General features: G+C 25.1%; 2 protein-coding genes across 2 annotated transcripts; both read right to left on the bottom strand.

Moving 5' to 3' along the window:
- Positions 1-294: 294 nt before the first annotated feature.
- Positions 295-3,507, bottom strand: LOC110630372 (very-long-chain 3-oxoacyl-CoA reductase 1). The gene is made up of 3 exons (XM_021777834.2): positions 2,830-3,507; positions 812-884; positions 295-725 (listed from the first exon to the last, which is right to left on the bottom strand). The coding sequence occupies exons 1-3, from the start codon at positions 3,465-3,467 to the stop codon at positions 456-458; spliced, it is 981 nt and encodes a 326-aa protein (XP_021633526.1). The 5' UTR covers positions 3,468-3,507; the 3' UTR covers positions 295-455.
- A 6,759-nt stretch (positions 3,508-10,266) lies between these two features.
- LOC110630503 (regulator of G-protein signaling 1) lies at positions 10,267-16,155 on the bottom strand. The gene is made up of 11 exons (XM_021778026.2): positions 15,834-16,155; positions 14,020-14,140; positions 13,846-13,909; positions 13,630-13,714; positions 13,267-13,340; positions 12,880-13,071; positions 12,343-12,431; positions 11,980-12,218; positions 11,564-11,688; positions 11,145-11,266; positions 10,267-11,038 (listed from the first exon to the last, which is right to left on the bottom strand). The coding sequence occupies exons 1-11, from the start codon at positions 15,908-15,910 to the stop codon at positions 10,817-10,819; spliced, it is 1,410 nt and encodes a 469-aa protein (XP_021633718.1). The 5' UTR covers positions 15,911-16,155; the 3' UTR covers positions 10,267-10,816.
- Positions 16,156-19,515: the final 3,360 nt, after the last annotated feature.

The raw sequence follows: 19,515 nt of genomic DNA, 5'->3' as shown, positions 1-19,515 counted from the left end.
TCCTAACAGAGTTTAAATAGTCTTTTATCAAGTAGTAAATAAATAATATCTGTTTAAGAAATATTGCTATACCGTTGAGTATAAAATAACGGTTAATTTATTTTTTATAATAAATAAAAGTTATATAAAAAATTATAATTTTATTAAATATAAAATAAACTTGTTATTAAATATATTTTTATATAGAGTAAAAAAATAAATTTTTTTATAATAATTTTAAATTATTATCAAACTGTTATTATAATAATAATTTTATGCTAAAATATATTGTTAACTAAATTCTAAAATATATTAGTATAACAATAACTCCTCAACATCTATTCATGGAAGATCAGAAAAATAATCTTGTTTTCTAAAACAATCCAAGAATATATTTTTCTATTATTATTATTTCCTTCGATTGATCTTTAGATGTTGATCCACATTTCAGAGCAATCACAATTTCAAGTAGATAATTAAAAGATGCACTTCTCCTTGGCTCTTAAGGCCTCCTTCTTCAGTCCCTTATTGCGCAATCCGAGATAATATTGAAACAGAAACCGATTTAGTAGAGCATCAGGCAATGCCTGGAGAATGAACCACTGCACAGAATGTGACCAAAAGGGGCTGCATAGTTTCTCATAACCAATCCATCTTATGCTTGCTTTAGCATATATCTCAGGTGATGCAACCAACAAGTTTGGTTTCTTCAGTCTTGTCATCTTTGTAGCTACAAGCAGTGGAATCTGAAACCCCATATGTAAAATCACTACCCACATCTTAATCAATTACAGTATAAGATAGATATACCGGTTAGAGATTAATTAATCACCTGGCATTGAACGTTAATTCCCTGATTCTTGTATTCTAAATTCATGCAGTTTGAAAGCATTGCTATGTACCTGCTGACAGAAACATTACTCAGTTTATGTTTATCCATATCAAGGGATGGATTCAGAAAATTTAGTCATGGCTAATATATATATTTTTTATGCAAAATTTATTAGTAAAATTAAAAGTAAAAAATTTATATGTTATAATATGAATAGATTAATTTAATTTTGTGGTTATTATATTTTTTCTAAAATTTAGTAGTATTTTAACTAAAATTAAAATAAAAATTTATATTTAATCTAAGTATAACAAATAAACAACTTAATTAAATAAATTATGTGGGCAAAATTGAAAAATGTGGTGGATTAGGGGCAAAATTAATAAATTTTATGAAAAAATACTAAAATATTAAAACATGCTCATATTATATTTAGATGGTTTCATTTAGTTCAGATGACAGTCAAGACATCCTTTTTTCTTGTTACTTTGTTCTACAAACATATTAAGCAGCAACAAGGGTCGGTCATCATATAGGCAAGGCTGAAACAAATTTAATACATCATATTTATATGTATATCCATCCATTTTTCCCATACATTTCACAAGATAGTTAAAAAGAAAAAGAATAAATTATTATTTAATCTCTATAATACGAAAAACTTGCTATTTGGTCTATCAATTTTAAAAAATATATTAAAATGTTCTTAATATTTTAAAAAATCTACAAATTAGTCATTCCATTAATTTTACCATTAAATATTTTACTATTTAGTTTTGTAATTTTAAAAAATTTATTAGTTAGTTTCTCATATTTTAAAAAATTTATTAATTAGTTCCTCAGTATCAGAAATATTTTAAATTTTTTTTTTTAAATTTAACTGCTAGAACCAGTGGGATGACTAACTAATAGATTTTTTAAAATATTAAAAAAAAATTAATGTATTTTGTAAAATTAAAAGATCGACTAGTGAATTTCTTTATATTATAGGGAATAAATAATAATTTTTTTAAAAAAAAGAAATATATATATATTATATTTGCTCATTTTGTGTATGTATATTATTATAAGCAATTATTTGATAAGAAAAATTATATAAATTTTGAATATTAAATTAAAGTGTGCTGCTACTTAGATAATTTTTTTTAAATCACAACTACTAATACCATTTTATTATAATTGTTTTTTCTCTTTTATTGAATTAATAAATATTTAAACAATGTAAATGTAATAAAAAAAAACTAAATTTACACTACAATTTTATATAATGGTAACTAAAAAATTTTAATAACCTGCACAACGTGGGCAGTATGAAATGGCCAGGAGTTCACAGCCCCATCAGAGCAAGCGGCAAGAAATGGCCAAAGACAATATGAAAGAAGGAGAAGCCCAAAGAAAAAATGGGAGGAAAAAAAATTGAGAGAAAATTAATTTTAATTTTCACTCATTTTGTTTGGATGAGAGGAAAATAAAGAGAAGGGAAAATATTTAAAGGAAAAAATTTTATAATCCAGTTATTTTCTTTCCAAATTGAAGGGAAAATGGGATGAAAATTTTTTAAATGACAAATATATTTCTAAATTTATTATGTTGTTTTTGAATATGTAGAGTTAAAATTGTATTTTTAATATTTGAATAACAATTTTTTCTCTTATATTTTCCTCTCCAAACATCCAAACATATTTTTTCTCCCTAATCATTACCTTCTTTTATTTTCCTCACTTTATTTTCCCTCTCTCTATGCAAACATACCATTAAAAGTATATACAAAAAGAAAATCTTCATATTTTCCCAGTTATTTAAGATGCAAAACTAACAACTCCATCAACTCCTTGTTAACTTTGATAAAGTATAGGAATTTAACAATAATTTTTTATTATTATTTTTTTCTCAAATTATAATCCGACTCAAAAAATTATAATTTACTATAATAGCAAATATGATGTATATGATATAATTTATTGTTTGGAACGAGAAAGGAATACGAAATCATGCAAACAAGGGAAAGAGAAACATACGCTTTGGTAGAGGCATAGACGGTATTTAATGGGTAGGAAGGGACAGATACAGTAGATCCAGACCCAATATTAACAATTGCACCTTTCTTCTTCTTCAACATCAAAGGAATCACTGACCTAGCCACCCAAGTTGCTGCCTCTAAATTCACCTTCACTATACTCTCCATCAGCTCCAAATCAATCTCATGAAAGAATTTGGAATAAGGGTAGGCCAATCCTGCATTATTTATCACAATGCCAATATCTAACCCTTCAATACATGCCTCTATTGCTCTCGATATCTCCTCCCCACTAGACTTCGCAAGATCGACGATACTTGTTTTTATTTTTATCTCCGATTGAGAGTTATTCTTGCCATTTCTTGCTCGTATTTCTGTCGCTGTAGCTTCAAGTTTCAAAGGATTTCGACCTACCAAAACAAGATTAAGACCCTGCGATGCGAGCTCAAATGCGAGAGCCTTGCCGATTCCATCGGTGCAGCCAGTGATTAATGCCCATGAACCATAGGATTCCTTCAAATTCTTTGGTGGTCTCAAAAACATGACCCATACCCACCTTAAAAATTTCAGAATATTTTTACAGAAAGAAACGAAACCCAAAAAACTGATGGCTACAACGACAATATCTAGCGATTCCATCGCCAGGAAACCTCTCCAGTTATTGATATTCTTGCAGGCTTTATACTCGAAAGCAAAGAGCAGTACAACGTACATAAATAAGGGAAACTCTCGCTAGAAATGCACTTTTTTATTTTTTTTTTCCAAGGACTTATCAGTAATTTTCAAATAAATAAAAAACGGGTGATATTTGATGGAATCAATTATTAAACTAAAACAAATAAAGTAAGTTCATTTTTATGGAACATAAAAAAGTATTTAGTTCAATTTTTTCTTATTATACAATCACTGATGGACAGTTATGGATGAGCTTATAATTGAAGTTAATAAATTAAAAATTAAAATTTTAATATTTATAAAAATTTAATTTAAAAAAAAATCAAATTAAATGCATTTAATTCACTTTGATTTGATTTTATTGATTATATTTTCTAATAATTTTTTAATTTTTTAAATATTTTAAAATTTAATTAAAATATTTCAATTTTTATATTATAAAAAATAATATATTATTATTATTTTATTTAATTTTTTATTTTTTATTAAAATCAAATCAAAATAATTAAAATTTTTAAAATTAAAAATTTAATTATAATGAATAAAAAATAAATTAAAATTTTATATTAATACTGCTGAATTCTGCAAACAGATAAAAGACAAATTATATAAGTCTGAAACTTTTTAAATTATTTAAGTGTATTTAGATTATTTTATATATAATAAAAAATTACTATTAATTTTTTTATATTAAAAAATAGCAATTAATTAGTTTTTATTTCAAAATTATCCGATTATAGTATTTTATAATTTATAAAATCAAACTCTTTAGATTTTTTTATCAAATAAATTCTTATTAATTTTTAATATTCATGCTATTTATTTTATGTAATTTAAACTCTACATATTATACTATTTAATCCCTCACACATTCTTTATTCTCGTTCAACCTAAAAATTTATTTTTTATTTTCAAGTTTTCAATACTTTAAGTCTAAAATTTTTATCAAGTTATTCATTTATCACTTAGTTTAATGTTATACATAATTTTACTATTAAGAAGTGATTTTTTTTATCTTATTAGTTGTTAATATATTAAACTATTTAATAGAAAAAATAAATTTTAATATTAAATTATTTAATAGATTTTATGAATTATTTAAAATTTAAATCTAAAGGTTAAATAATTTAGATTTGAATCAATAAAAACTAGAAAAGAATCATTGTAATTTAGGGGGAAAAAACATTGTAATTTAATTATAATATTTTATTAAAAATTACCTTCTGAATATATATGTACTTATTTAATTAATATATTTTATTTTTTTATCACTTATTTAAATTAAATTTATACATCCACAATGTACATCGACATTTAAATCCAGAATTTTAACATAAATGATATGAACGTTGTTTTTCATTTTATAAAAATATATCTATAAACTAAAAAAATATAGTTAATATAATTAAAATAATAATTTTTATATAATTAAAATAAAATACACATCTCTAAACTTTATCTTTAGTCGTGTGGTAATAAAATATTATTTTTAACAATAAAATTTCATTGTTATAACTTTAAAAATTATTTTAATTGAATTTATTTTTAAAATTAATTGATAAAAGAAAAAATCAAACTAGCCAGTACTCCTTCGTTTCGAAGGATTTATATTTTTTTTCCAAGGATTTATAGTTATTTTCAAGTAAATTAAAAGATGTGATTAATAGAGTTAAAGGAATAAATAATTATTAAATTAAAAAAAAGTTCAGTTATTTTTCTTATTATACAATATTCAACATTTAAATTCAGATTTTTAACATAAATGATACGAACGTGTTTTTTCGTTTTATGAAAATATATTTATAAACTAATAAATATAGTTAATACAATAAAATTTACATACATTTGGATTATTAAATTCATCAAGGAATAAACAAATTTAAATGAAATTTGTTTGGAAAAAATATTATTTAATTAATCTGATATTATAAAATTTATTAATTCAAAAATATTTTAACACAGTCATGAACTTTTAAAAGTTTATTAATTAATATTTTTATTAATTTTAATCGTAAAATGTTATAAAAAATGTATAATATCTGAAATAAAAAATAATAATTAATAAATATTTTTATAAAATTTAAAAATTAATTAATATATTTTTTTATCATAAAAAATAAATATTAAAATATTTAATAATTAAAATAAATGAAATATCTAATTAATAGGTTTTTTATATATTATTATATTTTTCAAAAATTAAACATAACTTATGAGTTTTTTCAAAGATTAAATATTGAATTTAATATTTATTTATTTATTTATGTTTAAACTTATGATGAAATGGATTTAGATAAAAATTACAGGAAAAAGATAAATTTAAAATTTCTTTTGTCAAGAAATTGCATTGCAAAACTGTTAAAAAGGAAGGTTTTTATATATATTAGCGGAATTTTCCTACTACATACATGAATAATATATAATTTTTTTATTTATTTTAATTTTAAATAAAAAATTGCTTTAAAATAATTTATTTTCTATAATTTACAAAATTAATTATATTAATAAATTTATAATAATAATAATATTAGTAAAATTATAAAATAATTTAAATTTCTTATTTAACTAATTTTTTGAGTACTTTAAGTAAAAAATAAAAAATATTTTTCATAAACTCTTTGAAAAAACAATTGATGGTCTATCAACTACAATTTCAATTAACTCTTAACTTTAGACACTTTTTCTTTTCGGCTAGAAATTTATTTTTTTATTTAGATAATATTAGGTTTTTTAATATATATTAGTTTTTTACATTATTTATATTCATTATTATAATTGTGATTTATTTTTTATATAAATTTGTATTTTTATATATATAATAAAATATTATATTTGCTGATAGCTAATTAAATATAATTATTTATTTTTATAATGTATTATTATAGTCTAAAATAAATTAAAATATCAATCTTTTAAAAACATTTCTTTTTAATTTAAGCTATACTTGATTTTTCATCTTTATATAGATATACACATGCTGTTACAATATTATATACTTATAATTTAAATAAAATTAAAATTTATTTTGCTTTAAATGTTTTAATGCATTTTGTAAATTAATATTAATTTTACATCCAATTAAATTATTAAATTATAGTAATACGCTATTTTTATTAATTTAAATTTATCACGTTTTTCTTTCGGTGAATTATTTACTATATATACTCATAATTAATTAAAATTTATTTTAATTTAAATATTTTAATGCAATTTAAAAATTTAATATTTATTTTACATCCAATAAATTATTAAATTATAGTAATACGTTACTTTTATTAATTTAAACAATAAAAATTCACTCTTATCACTTTTTTTTCTTTTGGTGAATTATTTACTATTTATCCTTCTCAACGTCATCCACTTTAAATACTATTTTGTGGAAAAGTAATAAAGTATTATGAAAAAATATTTTTAATTTTTTATTAAATTAAGTTTAAATGAATCAAATTGAGTAATCTAATTTTTAAAATTTTTAAAGTTAAAGAATAAAAACTCTTTTATTTATATTAATTTTACATTATTTACATTAAATAATGATTTTTTTTAATTTAAAAAAATATGTTATTTATAAATATATATTGAATTTGAAGATACGTTACTTATAAATATATATTGAGAGTTTTTTTTAATAATAAAGTTATATATACTCACCGTTTTAATATGATAATAAGTTATATATTTTATTAATAAAGTTATTTTTTCATAAAAATATAATTTATATTAAATAAGAAATAATTCTACCCAATTAAATTAAATATTTTTAAATAATAATAAATTTTTTTTCAAACCAATCTAGTTATCAATCTAAATATGTTTATTATTGAAAATCTCATTTTTATATTTTATAAAATTATTTATTTCAAAAATAAATAGGAAATAATAAGTCTATCTGATTAACTTAAATTAAATATTTTTAAATAATAACAAATTCTTTTCTTCTTTTAACCAATAAAAGTTTTTTAAAAATTTAATTAAAAAATAAAAATTATGGACTAAAGTTTTTTATTTAGAGTAAACTTAGTTACTTGATTTTCTTTGCTCTTTGACTACACTAAATTGAAATTGAAATTATTAAATCAATTAAGATAAAAAAATAAAATATGTTAATTTGAAATTTATTTATATAAATAGCAATAATAAATATTAAAAGTAATTCTTATTTAATCTTTATATTTTAGAAAAATTTATTAGTTAATTTTTTAATTTTAAAAAATATATTATGTTAAGTATTATAAAAAAAATCTAAAATATCATGATATGAATCAACTAATTATTAAATTTTTTAAAAATTTTAAAAATCAACTAATAAATTTTTTAAAATTATAAATATTAAATAATAAAATATTTACTGTTATAATTAATGAAAGTATTAATTAATAAATTTTTTAAAATATTATAAATATTATAATATATTTTTTAAAATTAAAAAAATTAACTAATAAAATTTTTTAGAAAATTAAATAATAATATTTTTTTCAAATATTAAACCATATATATATAGTCTTTGTACCTACCCAGTATGCTTATTTATTAATTCTATTTCCAAAAGTTTTTTTTCTTTTTTTTACATCCAATAAATAATAATGTCGTCCAATAATCTATTGTTCTTTTTTCTTTTAGTATTTTTACAATTAAATAGATAAAATATTATATTATATTATTAATTAATTAATCTTAAAAAGTTAAATTTTTACACGATTTAATCTACATATTTTAATTTTAATTAATTTAAAATTAAAATTTTTATAAATAATTTATTCTAATTTAAAATTTCATTTGAGAAATATGAAATTATTGATGTGGCGTATAATGTAATACATAAATAACTATAGTTAGTTTTTAATTTTTATTGGATTATATAGGACAATATATCAATCTGTTTAAATTAAAAAATTAAACCGAATTAATTTAATTTAAGTTTTTGATTAATTCAATTTTAATTTCAATAAATCAATTTAAACCGATTTAAGTGAGTCTCATCCCTTTCGTTCCCCTGGTAGCAAACGCCGTTCTAAAACTACAGATTCCCTCCTTCCTTGAAGTGGACTTGGAGATTTGGGACTTTTATTGAAGATTTACAGTGTCTTTTCTCACACCAGAGCAGACTCGTATGCTGAGAGAGAGCAAAGGCCAGTCTCACATGCTTCTTCTTCGACCAGATTGGGTGCGTAATTAAATGATTTGCAAATTTGTAACCTGCTTCATCGCATCAGATTTATATATTCGGAGCATGAAAATGGCAGATCTAATCAATTTAGACTCTTGATCATTCTTGATGGTTGATGAGTTTTTATTTACATTCATTTAATTAAATTTTTTCTAATTAATTGTATTTCATGATTTGTGATTTTGTATGAATATTTTGTTAGAAATTTTTTAAGAGCTTGGAAAGGTGTACAGAAAGAGTGAGAACCTATGATTTTTAACCATTCAGTTTTTTTATTATTTCAGTTTGACTTTATTTTAAAAAATTTATAATTTAATTTTTAATCTTTTAATTATTTTTTAATCGAATAATAATTATACACTCTTAATATAATTATGTGTACAAATGAAATTCATTTTTAATATTTAACAATAAAATACTCTCTAAATAAAATTTTAAAATAAAACATTTATAAAATTTTTAATTTTAGACTAATTTATTAAAATTAAAATATAAAATTAAATTGCTAAACAGTGGAAAATTTTTAAATTTTTAAGATCAGTTGACTTTAAAATTCATTATGACTAATTATTATTATTATATTTTATTATATTTACTAATAAAATTCATTATGACTAATTATTATTAATATAAAAATAAAATGCTGTAGCTTTTATATTAATATATTAATACTTTACATAATATTTTAGCTAAAGTTTTTAATATTTTAAATAATAATAATAATATATTATTATTATTATTGTTATTGTTATTGTTATTATTATTATTATTATTATTATTATTATTATTATTATTATTATTATTATTATTATTATTATTATTGTTATTGTTATTAATAATAATAATATAAACATGGGCGGTAGGCTGTTCAAGCCTGTCCAGCAAGCTTTACAAATTTAAAGTATGCCGCGGAAGGTTATAAAAATTTAAAAATTAATTTATTTTATTTATTTTTAATTATTATTATATTATAATAATATATTTAATATTCATTTTGGCGATATTTGCTGCTATTCCTTAGTCCTATCCACTTTTCCTGGGAAAAAAAGGGGTCCACGCTTTGGTTGACCGCTTCTTCGACTTTTTCTATTTAATTGTAAATCTACTATTATTGTTTAAAAACATGTATATTTATTAATTATTTATAATATAGTAATAAATATTTTTAATTATTTTTCATAATATATTTTATTATTTTTAACATACTAAGATAATAACACTAATTAAATAATATATGTTATAAGGTTTACTGATAAATCGTTATAATATTTTTTTACAAAATTTTATTTATATTATATAAATAATTATTAAAAAATAATAATAAATAATTGAAATTTTATAATATCTTTATATTTTTTTAATAACTATTTATATAATATAAATAAAATTTTGTAAAAAAAAAATATAGTAATTAATCAATAAACTTATAACTGATACTATTTAATTACAGTCTAAATTATATATTAAAAATAATAAAATATATTATGAAAAATAACTAAAAATATTTATCATTATAAAAAATAAATTAAAAATAAAAATAATATCAAATTAATATTATATAAATATATTATTATAATATAATAATAATTAAAAAAATTAACAAAATAAAACAATTTTATTTATCCCCTATTTAATAAATAAGCTTAAACTGGACCCAAAATGCCAAATATTTTGTTTTTTAAACCCACAGCAAACATGTTTAATTTCCAGTACATCAATCCAGCTCTATGATGATTCTAACAAAGATTTAAACCTGACTTAAGAATGTACCACCAGCTCTCAGCGTGACCTGCAACATCAAACTGTTGAACTTGAACACAAGTAATTAGAGGCATCATTTCATTCAACATGAGCATATGCCCATGTATCTGTCGAACACTTGTAATGAAAGCTTGGAAATGAATTGGGGGATATGGGTTACTTTCAAGTGTCACTATTCAGAATGTGGTCATGCTGACAAAATGAACATTTTCTTGCCTGGACAGTTTTTGAATTATCTCTGCATAGTGCTGCAGATGCTACAGGTGCTTCTTTCTCACTCATTTTCTGTGCATTTCATCATATTCTGAATCCTTAAGTTGAGGATTCATTATGCATCACTTGTTATTCATCCGTTAATCAACTTTGCCGTAGACCGGCAAAATTTTCACAATTCTTGGCTTCTTGTGTCCGAACCATGATTATTGCAACCAGTGTCCTTCACAGGATGTTCTTGATGGAATGGATCATCAGCGCCATGCACAGAACTCAATCTGGGAGAGAAGTTCCAACCTGCCATCTGTTCCAGGTCATGGTCACTGGATCTCATATTGGCTTCTTCTTTGAATTTGATGAAAAACATGGACGTCCAGTAATCTTTTCCCAAGTTCTTCAGGAAGAAAATAGCTTCTTCAGATTTGTTTTCACGTTTCTATATTATAATTCAAAGAGGAATCTAATAACAATTGCATATTGCATTGACCTAAGAAACCCACCATTTTCATTAGCTGCAGCAACTCATTTATTGCCTTATTAAAGAGATCAGGGTGTGCTAGATCGACGGTAGTCAATATTTCTTGCCGCGTTCGGTGAGATATGTTCACCTCCATTGCTGCACCTGTGTAGAAGAAAAATCATTCCAAGTATCAGCGAGCCGTGCATTCCAAACATTTAAAGTTGGTGAAAATGAATAGAGAATCCACAAAACTTAATCCTTCATTGTTTGACTTCCTAATTCCAGAAAGCCAACCCACATCATTAGTTTAACAAATCCTTATCTCTGATGTAACTATGTAAGGCTATCCTATAATTTGTATTTGTTGGATATAAAAAACTATACTTTATGCAAAGGTGAAATAACATTGAAAGTAATGCAAGAGAATCCAAAATATTTATCCTGTTTAACATCACAAACCTGCAACTATATATTTCTCAATAATATGTCTGGTCATATAGATCCTTCTTATTGTGTCATCTATTGGGATTTTGCCACGTTCATGCACTTCATTGTAGAAATGCACACTTTCCCCAGCCAAGCAACTGAAATTGTGATAAAAATATAATATTACACTCAAAGATCGATTCTTCTTCCTCATTTAATCTTGAATTTTATCTAAAGTTTCTCTAATCTAAAACCGTGCCAAGGGAAAAGATTTATGTAAAATAACCATGAAATAAAAGATTCTATAATCTCAAATCGAGAAAGATTGAAGGAAAATGCTATGAAATAAGCTTGATCCCTCAACAAAATACCATGAAACTTGGTAATCTCAGCTTACCCCAACTTACCTGAGTATTAATTTTTATTAACTAAACTATTGAGAGAAAAACCTGTCAGCAAAATCCATAAAAGACTGACGGAATCTTTTGTTCAGAAGAAGCTTGTCGAGTGGTTCATTAGGATCTATTACTGGAGCTGGATCTCTTTGCATTAGTAGTCCACTATCAGGAATACCCAAAGCCTGGCCCATTGTTTCAAATTGTAAAGGTTCTCTTTTCCTCAAGCTGATTTGTGAAAGCAAAGGTTGTGAACTTGATATGGAGAAGAAGACCAGCACAAGAATACTTGCCTGTAGATTATACATTAGATCTGTTAGCAAATGCATAAACTGAAGCTCAATGACTTAAAATGAAACAAATTATACATGCCAACAGGTAGATTAAGATAGAAAATAAGGAGAAAACAAAACATACTGTAGTTAGAAGAAAAAATCTGGAGATGACTTGAAGCCATGAGATATCATCATGAATTTCATTCAAAATATAAGCAACAACCCACGCTCCTGGAAGCAGAAAGACCACTAGTTAAAAAGTGAAAAGCCAAGGAGGTAAATTTCTATCCAGAAACTACATTACTAGTTATCTTAAAGAAGAGTTTAAATTGGAAAGAATCTGCCATCAAATTAACAGCAGAAAACAATTTGAATAAACATCTTTTCATAATGCTTACATACATTGTACAACCCTCCCAATGAATGTAACCATCAGCCAAAAAAGCTAACTACAGGAAACATATTTGATTCCTTGAAGAATTTCCATAACTAAGATATTTAGATTAAGCTTAGTTATGCAATAATATCTTCAATTCATTAACTTTTGAATTTCTATTGCACCAGATGCCTGGTTGATCAGCCTCAGGCTTTGCTATAAAAGGATCCCATGGTTAAATAAAAAAGAAATACATATTAAATTAAATCAGACAGCCTTCTAAAGAACCAGCATAAAACTAACCAATAGATGATGATGAGACAAGTATCCCCTGCCACAGGTCTTTGAGTTCATCAAACCTGAACTCTATATGTTGGATTGCCCCTGTGAATCCAACCAAAGAAGTAATATAGAATATATGAAGGCACACAACAGGAATGATCCAATGAGTCCCCATGTGGCATCGAGTGTTAAGTGGCTTCCTCACATGGATAACTACAAACAGCAAGTTTATCCTTTATGTTAGAAACAGGCAATTACAACAAATAGAGAGGGTGATAAATAACTGACAAACAGTGAGTTCATTAGGTAAAGTAAAACATTTTTTTTGGGGGATCTCATTGCAGTGAGTTGAACTTGATAAAATATTTTTCAAAATAAGTAAATGATTCATGTTTGCAAGATTCTTACATGCAGCCCCAGCAATCCATGGCAAGAGAATTAGAGGAAGAAAAATATACGACCTAATTAGTGGTAAACGCCTCCTGTAATATCATTATCAAAAGATTGGTGCAAACATTCATATATTAGTTAAATATTACAGGAATTTAAAAAAAAAAAAAAGAGTAAACTAATCATTGAACAGGTTAGATTGAGAAGAATTCTGAACCAACAAATCTCTCTATCTATGAGCAGCGGGAATAGCATGGTAACCTAGCTGAGTATGCTGCCCAGCTGTCATACAGTTATATCAAATGCTACTACTAAAGTCAGCAATTACTGGCAAGTTCTGCTCTTAATTTTAATTCATTAATGAGTACACTTTCTACTCACTTGACGAATATGTAATACAGTTGGTAAGCCTGTGTTATGCGACAGGAAAGCAGCAATCCAAATCCAAGTGGACCTTCAAACCAAACTGAGAAGGGGGAAAAGGACAAAATCATAGAACTTTTTTTTAAAGGAAATATGCATGTACAACATTTAATACCAGCATTACACAAAATGTAACTTAAACAGGTCTAAATGAAATTGCAAGCTGGGGGTAACCTGCCCAAACATAGCAAGATTGCCACCAATGCCTCTTTTTGAATTTCAGAAAATTGACGGACATCTACATGGAAGACAATAAAATGATATGATACAATGTTAGAATGTCAATAATGAATCTTCAAAGATAAAGTCATTCAACCATAACGACGTGGAGTCGTATCTCATGTTTACCACAATTGACAACAATAGGTTGAAGCTGCCAAAAACTTGAATTAGAGGAATCCAGAAGCCACTGCCATTAATACGTGGCACCTTGTGGACCAAAAAGGGAAAAATTGACCGTGAAAGAAGCCTGAGAAAAAAGGTGCCACTCTGTAAGCGGAGGCCAATTTATCTTTATGCTAGTAAAACGTTGCTCTCAATACAGATCACAACTACATTGAAATAAACTATTGAAATTGCAGATGATATCTTGGAATGTAAAGCACTAAAAGTGACAGAGAGAGAGAGAGATATTAAAATTTCTCATCTCCATAATCTTATAGTGTCTTCTAGAACACCGAGACTTGGTGTGCCAATTCACCCTTACATGAAAGATTCAAAGCTCACAAGCCACCAAGTTGAGCAGTGAGAAAGAAAACTCACTTCAAGTAACATATTCAAATGCATTTATGATCTGCATCATCATGACCTTGAAACTCTCAACAATACCTTGTTTAAACTTTTAAGTTTCCATGAAGAATCCTATCTCAGCTTCCTAAGCACTATTCTTTTTCTCACTCTCAATCAATGGATTTCTTTAAAGGCCAAAACCAAAGGAGGACAAGTCCAGAATTGCTAAAGGCATGCCTGAGGCGCAAATACTCTAGGTGCATGTCTCAGGCACTCAAGAAGCAAGGCAGGTGATGTCAGCAATGTGCGCCATGCATCTAAGGTGTGAGCCTGCACCAAGCGCAATGGACAAACAGGCAAATCTTTGGAACATTTCACTCAGCCTCATTTCTTTTTTATTTTTTCATTTTCAATCCAGTACCAAGAGCACCAAATTGATATAATATATAACCACTGACCTATCCTCCTTATTTGAAATCAAGAAATTTGTAAGAATTCAATTCAAAAATTGATTTCTTTTTGTTAATTGCCATATTTAGAATGATAGGATTTTTTTTTTCTAAAGAAAGACTTAACATTTTCCTTTTAAAAGAAATAGAAATAATCCATGATTGTGTAATAATACAATTGAATCTTTTCTTGCACATGATCTATTCCAAGCAGAGAGTTTAGGATGGTGAGACATGTCCATTTAGTACGAGATATGAGAAGTCACATGTGTGATAAGCATCAAGTTGGTGCGGGTAGCTCATATAGCGCAAGCGAGGACAACCAGGAGGTTGTCCATGTATCCTGCTAGCTTATAAGTGTCTTTCGGAACTTGTGTCGGGCCACTTCGACCTCCATGCTACCAAGAACTCCGGCCACTTATCAGCAAGGAACTTGCGTAAAATAATGGTGCTTTGTTAAGCACAGCAAGCAGGAAAAAAATTGTGGAATGAAGTAATTAGAGAAGCCAATCTTCCTAAATGTTCATAACCGTTTCAGTAGAGGAATCTACAGGTGCAGAATAAGCTTAATTTCTCTAGGGAACATCGTTCTCAATTTGAAAAAAAAAAAAACATATCGCCAACAAAAACAACAAAAGCTTATAACTTGACCAATTTAGCAACTCAAAAAAGACACTGGCAAAATGGGAAACTGTTTATTGTAAAAGCTCTGATTCATTAAGGCAGAGCATCAAACAGTTAACCATCAAAAAAGAAATCAACCCAAACCAACAAACTAGTATAATATCAAAATTCTTCAAAAGAAAGAAAATGAAGATATTCAGCAACAAATTCATCATTGTATTTATAAATGGAAACCAAGATTAACCTCGGAAAAACTACTAAATTAACCTATGCACAGAAAGCAACAAGGCAAAATCACAGAAGGAAAAGAAAAAAAAAATAGAACAATCTTTTTTTAATGGAAAAGATAAGGAAACGCACAAAATTATGGAGATGATGGATATGGAAATAGCAATGTAATCGGTAGCGCAGCCTCCTTCCACTGCACAGCTTGCCATGGTGTCGCATTTACAGTGATAAAAATTTTCTGGGTTACCAGGAAATCAAAACATTAAGAGAAACCTTGTACCCGGATGATCTATATCGAAAGACTGATCGTTCGCCACTGTTTTTGAAGCGAAAAGGAAAAGTCTTTGGGCTGTTCGTGCTTGGATTTCCGAGTCCATCCTCCACGCCATACGTTTGTTTTCTAGTTTTACTTGAAAGCCAAAAAGTTGAAAAAGAGGAAAATCGAGATGTCTTCATTTGACTGCGAGTATAAATAATAGCCACGTTTGATTATCTGTGTCTGACGACAAGTCTTTATTTGCTCTAGATTTATTTGAAATTCTTTTATTTACGGAATAAAGTTGAATTTGCATTTTGACCGTAATGGATAATCAAATTCGAAACTTTGAAATTGGCTTAAAAAGTAAAATTTATTTATTAAATTGTTAACAATATTAATTTTTTAATTTAAATTTATTTTTAAATTATTATTAAAAAATCTAAATAATTCAATCACTTATAAGATTTCAGATTATAACTATAATCTATAATAATTTATTTAGTCTTTATTTGAATTTATTAATCTTTTTGTTAACAATTCAAAAGTAACTTTAATTTAAAAAATAAAAAAATTTATATAATTTAAAGATAAATTTAATATATTTACTTTTAAAATTAAGTGAATTAAATTCTCATAATCGTCAGGTCCGCACCTCTTTGAACTGAGTCAGAGTCTATAGAAGTAGATCCGACTTTGAGCTCGGAACGTCCCTAAATCAGTCTGTCTAGCAGCTTCGGCCCAGATTCTAATACGAATAATGGACCGAGTCGTTGGCCAGCCCAACTTCAGTAGGGAGGAGGCCGGTTCGAGGAGGGGGACATGGAAAGAAACAAGCAAGTTATATGCACTGTAAAAAATTAAATGGCCGCCTGATATGGGTATGTCGACTAACGGTACAGGGCTACCTGACAGAAACAGACGTCACTGTAGTAGAAAAGTCGTTAGGCGTCAATGACATATAAGAAGAAAAGAATAAAAAAAGAAGGACCTCAAAAAGGATCAAGTTTACAAACACACGAAAATTCTATTTTCTAAATATCTGAACATTAAGTCAAAATTTCATTTCTGCACTAAATTGGATTGATAAAAAAATATAATGGAGGCATTTCAAAAAAAAAAAATACAATGGAGGCACCTTATCCAAAAAAACTACTCTTTCCTTCCTTGGATACATAAAAAAAATTCAAAATCTAATAAAATATTTATTTCAAATTCACTATCAAATCACTAAAAAGAGTAATTAATATAAATCATTCAAAGTAAATTACAATCTAATAAAATATTTAGTTGAAATTCACTATCAAATCACTAAAAAAAGAGTAATTAATATATTACTGAAAAGCACCCCTTCAAATTAAGAGATTTTAAATTTTTGTAGGAACTCAATATATTATGTGCATTTATAAATAACAACTAATACGAAATTATTGATTAATTTTATGTAATAATATTTGGGTGAGTGGTTTGAGGGATACAATTATTAAAATTTATTTTAAATTTATTAACTATCTATTATTTTAGTATTTTTATAAATACAATTTAATAGATTTATTTTTAAATACTCTTTAATGAAAACAAACCATTAGCAAATCAATGTAGGGTTTTCTTTTTTCGTATATACATTATTGTCATGAATAAGTGATTAGCCCATGAAAAACGTAATGAAATAGAATTTTTTTTTGTCTAAGGAAATAAATTTTATTAAGATCAAGGTGGCATAGCTTCAAAAATAATTATTATATGGTAAGCAGTTATAAAAAAAAATTGAAATTCTTAATAGGCCTACAAGTTAAGTAATGGCTAACCTTATTTCATTTAAAAATTGTGATACGAAATTAAAAAATATTTAAAAGTATTTGATTAATTTTTGTGTATCGATAAAAATATTATGATGTATCAAAAAATATATATTTTTTTAGTGTTAATAATATTATTATATTAGAAAAATGATACTAAAATATTATTGATAATATTATTTTTTAATTTACAATTAAAAACAAAATATTAATGTATGGAGTTATTAAAATTTAACTCCGGAAATACAAAACAATGACAACGTGTCTTATTACATTCAAACTTTAATACTGATTACAAACTCATCAATTTATCGTTAAATGGATGATCTAAACGATAGTGCCATAGCTAAAAAGTAGACTTGGGTGAGATACAGAGGAACAAGTTGCTGAAATGCATAGGAGACTCTTGCTCTAGTTAGAACAAGCCATTTTTTTTTAGCCGATCCAATCATCATTCATGTGGAAAGATTTTGGATGAGACATTTAATTATCAGCTGCTGGTTAGTGATCAAACTTACTAACCGATAATAGATAGATTTCATATATTAATAAATTCATTGATAAATTTAAAATAAAATTTATTGTAAAATTTTTTTATTTTTTATTAAATTTATTTTTTTATAACTAATTAATTTATTAATAAATTTTAAATTAATTAATAATTTTTTAATTTAAAAGAATTTACTTTTTTTTAACTTAATAACGGATTGCAAATCTATTTCTACTAGTAATTCACATTTATAATCACCATCTCTCTTTATTATTTATTTTTCATTTTTTTTCATTATTTTCTTTCCATTATTTTTAGGGTGTAAACGAATCGAGCCAAATCAAACTTTAAAGAGCTCAAACTTGGTTCGTTAAAATTTTTTCGAACTCGAACCGAATTCGAGTTTTACTCATTTCAAACTCGAGTCGAGTATTAAGAAACTCAAATTTAGCTCATTTAGCAAACGAGTTTAGACGAGTCGAGCTTTTATCGAGCTGAGTCGAGCTTTTATTGAGTTTAATCTCGAGTAGTTTACGAGTAGTTCAATTTATTTACATGTATAATGAGTTTTAGTTTAAAACTAATAAATTTAAAACTAAAATAATTTTAGTTAAATAAGTATATCTACAAATTAGCTCATAAACTTATAAAGATGAGTTTTTAAATTTTAATGATCCAAATATATGTAAGTTTAAGAGTGTAACTAGACTTTCTAGAGCTGAATTTTAAAAAAATTAGGTTTGGCTCATAAAAATATATGCAGGATTTGAGTTTATTTCTCTTATGATAATAATTTCAGTTATTGTTTACGAGTTTATTCGCTAGACTGCTTATGAATTAAAAAACGAGCCGAGTTCACGAGCCGAATATTATGGAGTTCAAACTTGGCTCGTTTACCGAACGAGCCTAAAAATTAAGCTCAAACTTGATTAGTTTAAAAATCGAGTCGAGCTTTTATTGAATCAAATCTCGAGTAGCTCACGAATAGTTTGATTCATTTACACCCCTAATTCCTCTCATATTCTTCATTTTCTCTATAATTTTTATTCATATTATTTTTTCTCATATTATTTTTTTCTATCATTTTCTTTGAATCTATATTCTTTCTATTATTTCCTCTTCATTTATTTTCTTCTCTAATCATTTTTCTCTTTTTTTTTTTCTCATTTTTCTCACCATCTCTTTACTCTATTCTCATTCTTCATTTTTTTTTAATTTTCTTTTTCTACTATTTTCTTTCTTTGTTTTTATTTTTATATTTTGTCTCAA

Source organism: Manihot esculenta, chromosome 13 (genome assembly GCF_001659605.2).
Source record: "Manihot esculenta cultivar AM560-2 chromosome 13, M.esculenta_v8, whole genome shotgun sequence".
Taxonomy (NCBI): Eukaryota; Viridiplantae; Streptophyta; class Magnoliopsida; order Malpighiales; family Euphorbiaceae; genus Manihot; species Manihot esculenta.
The sequence above is the reverse complement of the archived record's forward strand: the minus strand, read 5'-3'. Positions and strand labels throughout refer to the sequence as shown.

What these genes read in the sequence shown, in the direction of transcription:
- LOC110630372 (XM_021777834.2), bottom strand. Translation starts at nt 3,467, where the DNA reads ATGGAATCGCTAGATATTGTCGTTGTAGCCATCAGTTTTTTGGGTTTC. An exon ending in GTCTATGCCTCTACCAAAGC is followed by an intron (nt 885 to 2,829) that starts GTATGTTTCTCT and finishes TGTTTCTGTCAG; the next exon opens with CAGGTACATAGCAATGCTTT. An exon ending in GAATTAACGTTCAATGCCAG is followed by an intron (nt 726 to 811) that starts GTGATTAATTAA and finishes ATGGGGTTTCAG; the next exon opens with ATTCCACTGCTTGTAGCTAC.
- LOC110630503 (XM_021778026.2), bottom strand. Translation starts at nt 15,910, where the DNA reads ATGGCAAGCTGTGCAGTGGAAGGAGGCTGCGCTACCGATTACATTGCT. An exon ending in ATCTTGCTATGTTTGGGCAG is followed by an intron (nt 13,715 to 13,845) that starts GTTACCCCCAGC and finishes CCCCCTTCTCAG; the next exon opens with TTTGGTTTGAAGGTCCACTT. An exon ending in TGTCTCATCATCATCTATTG is followed by an intron (nt 12,432 to 12,879) that starts GTTAGTTTTATG and finishes TTCTGCTTCCAG; the next exon opens with GAGCGTGGGTTGTTGCTTAT.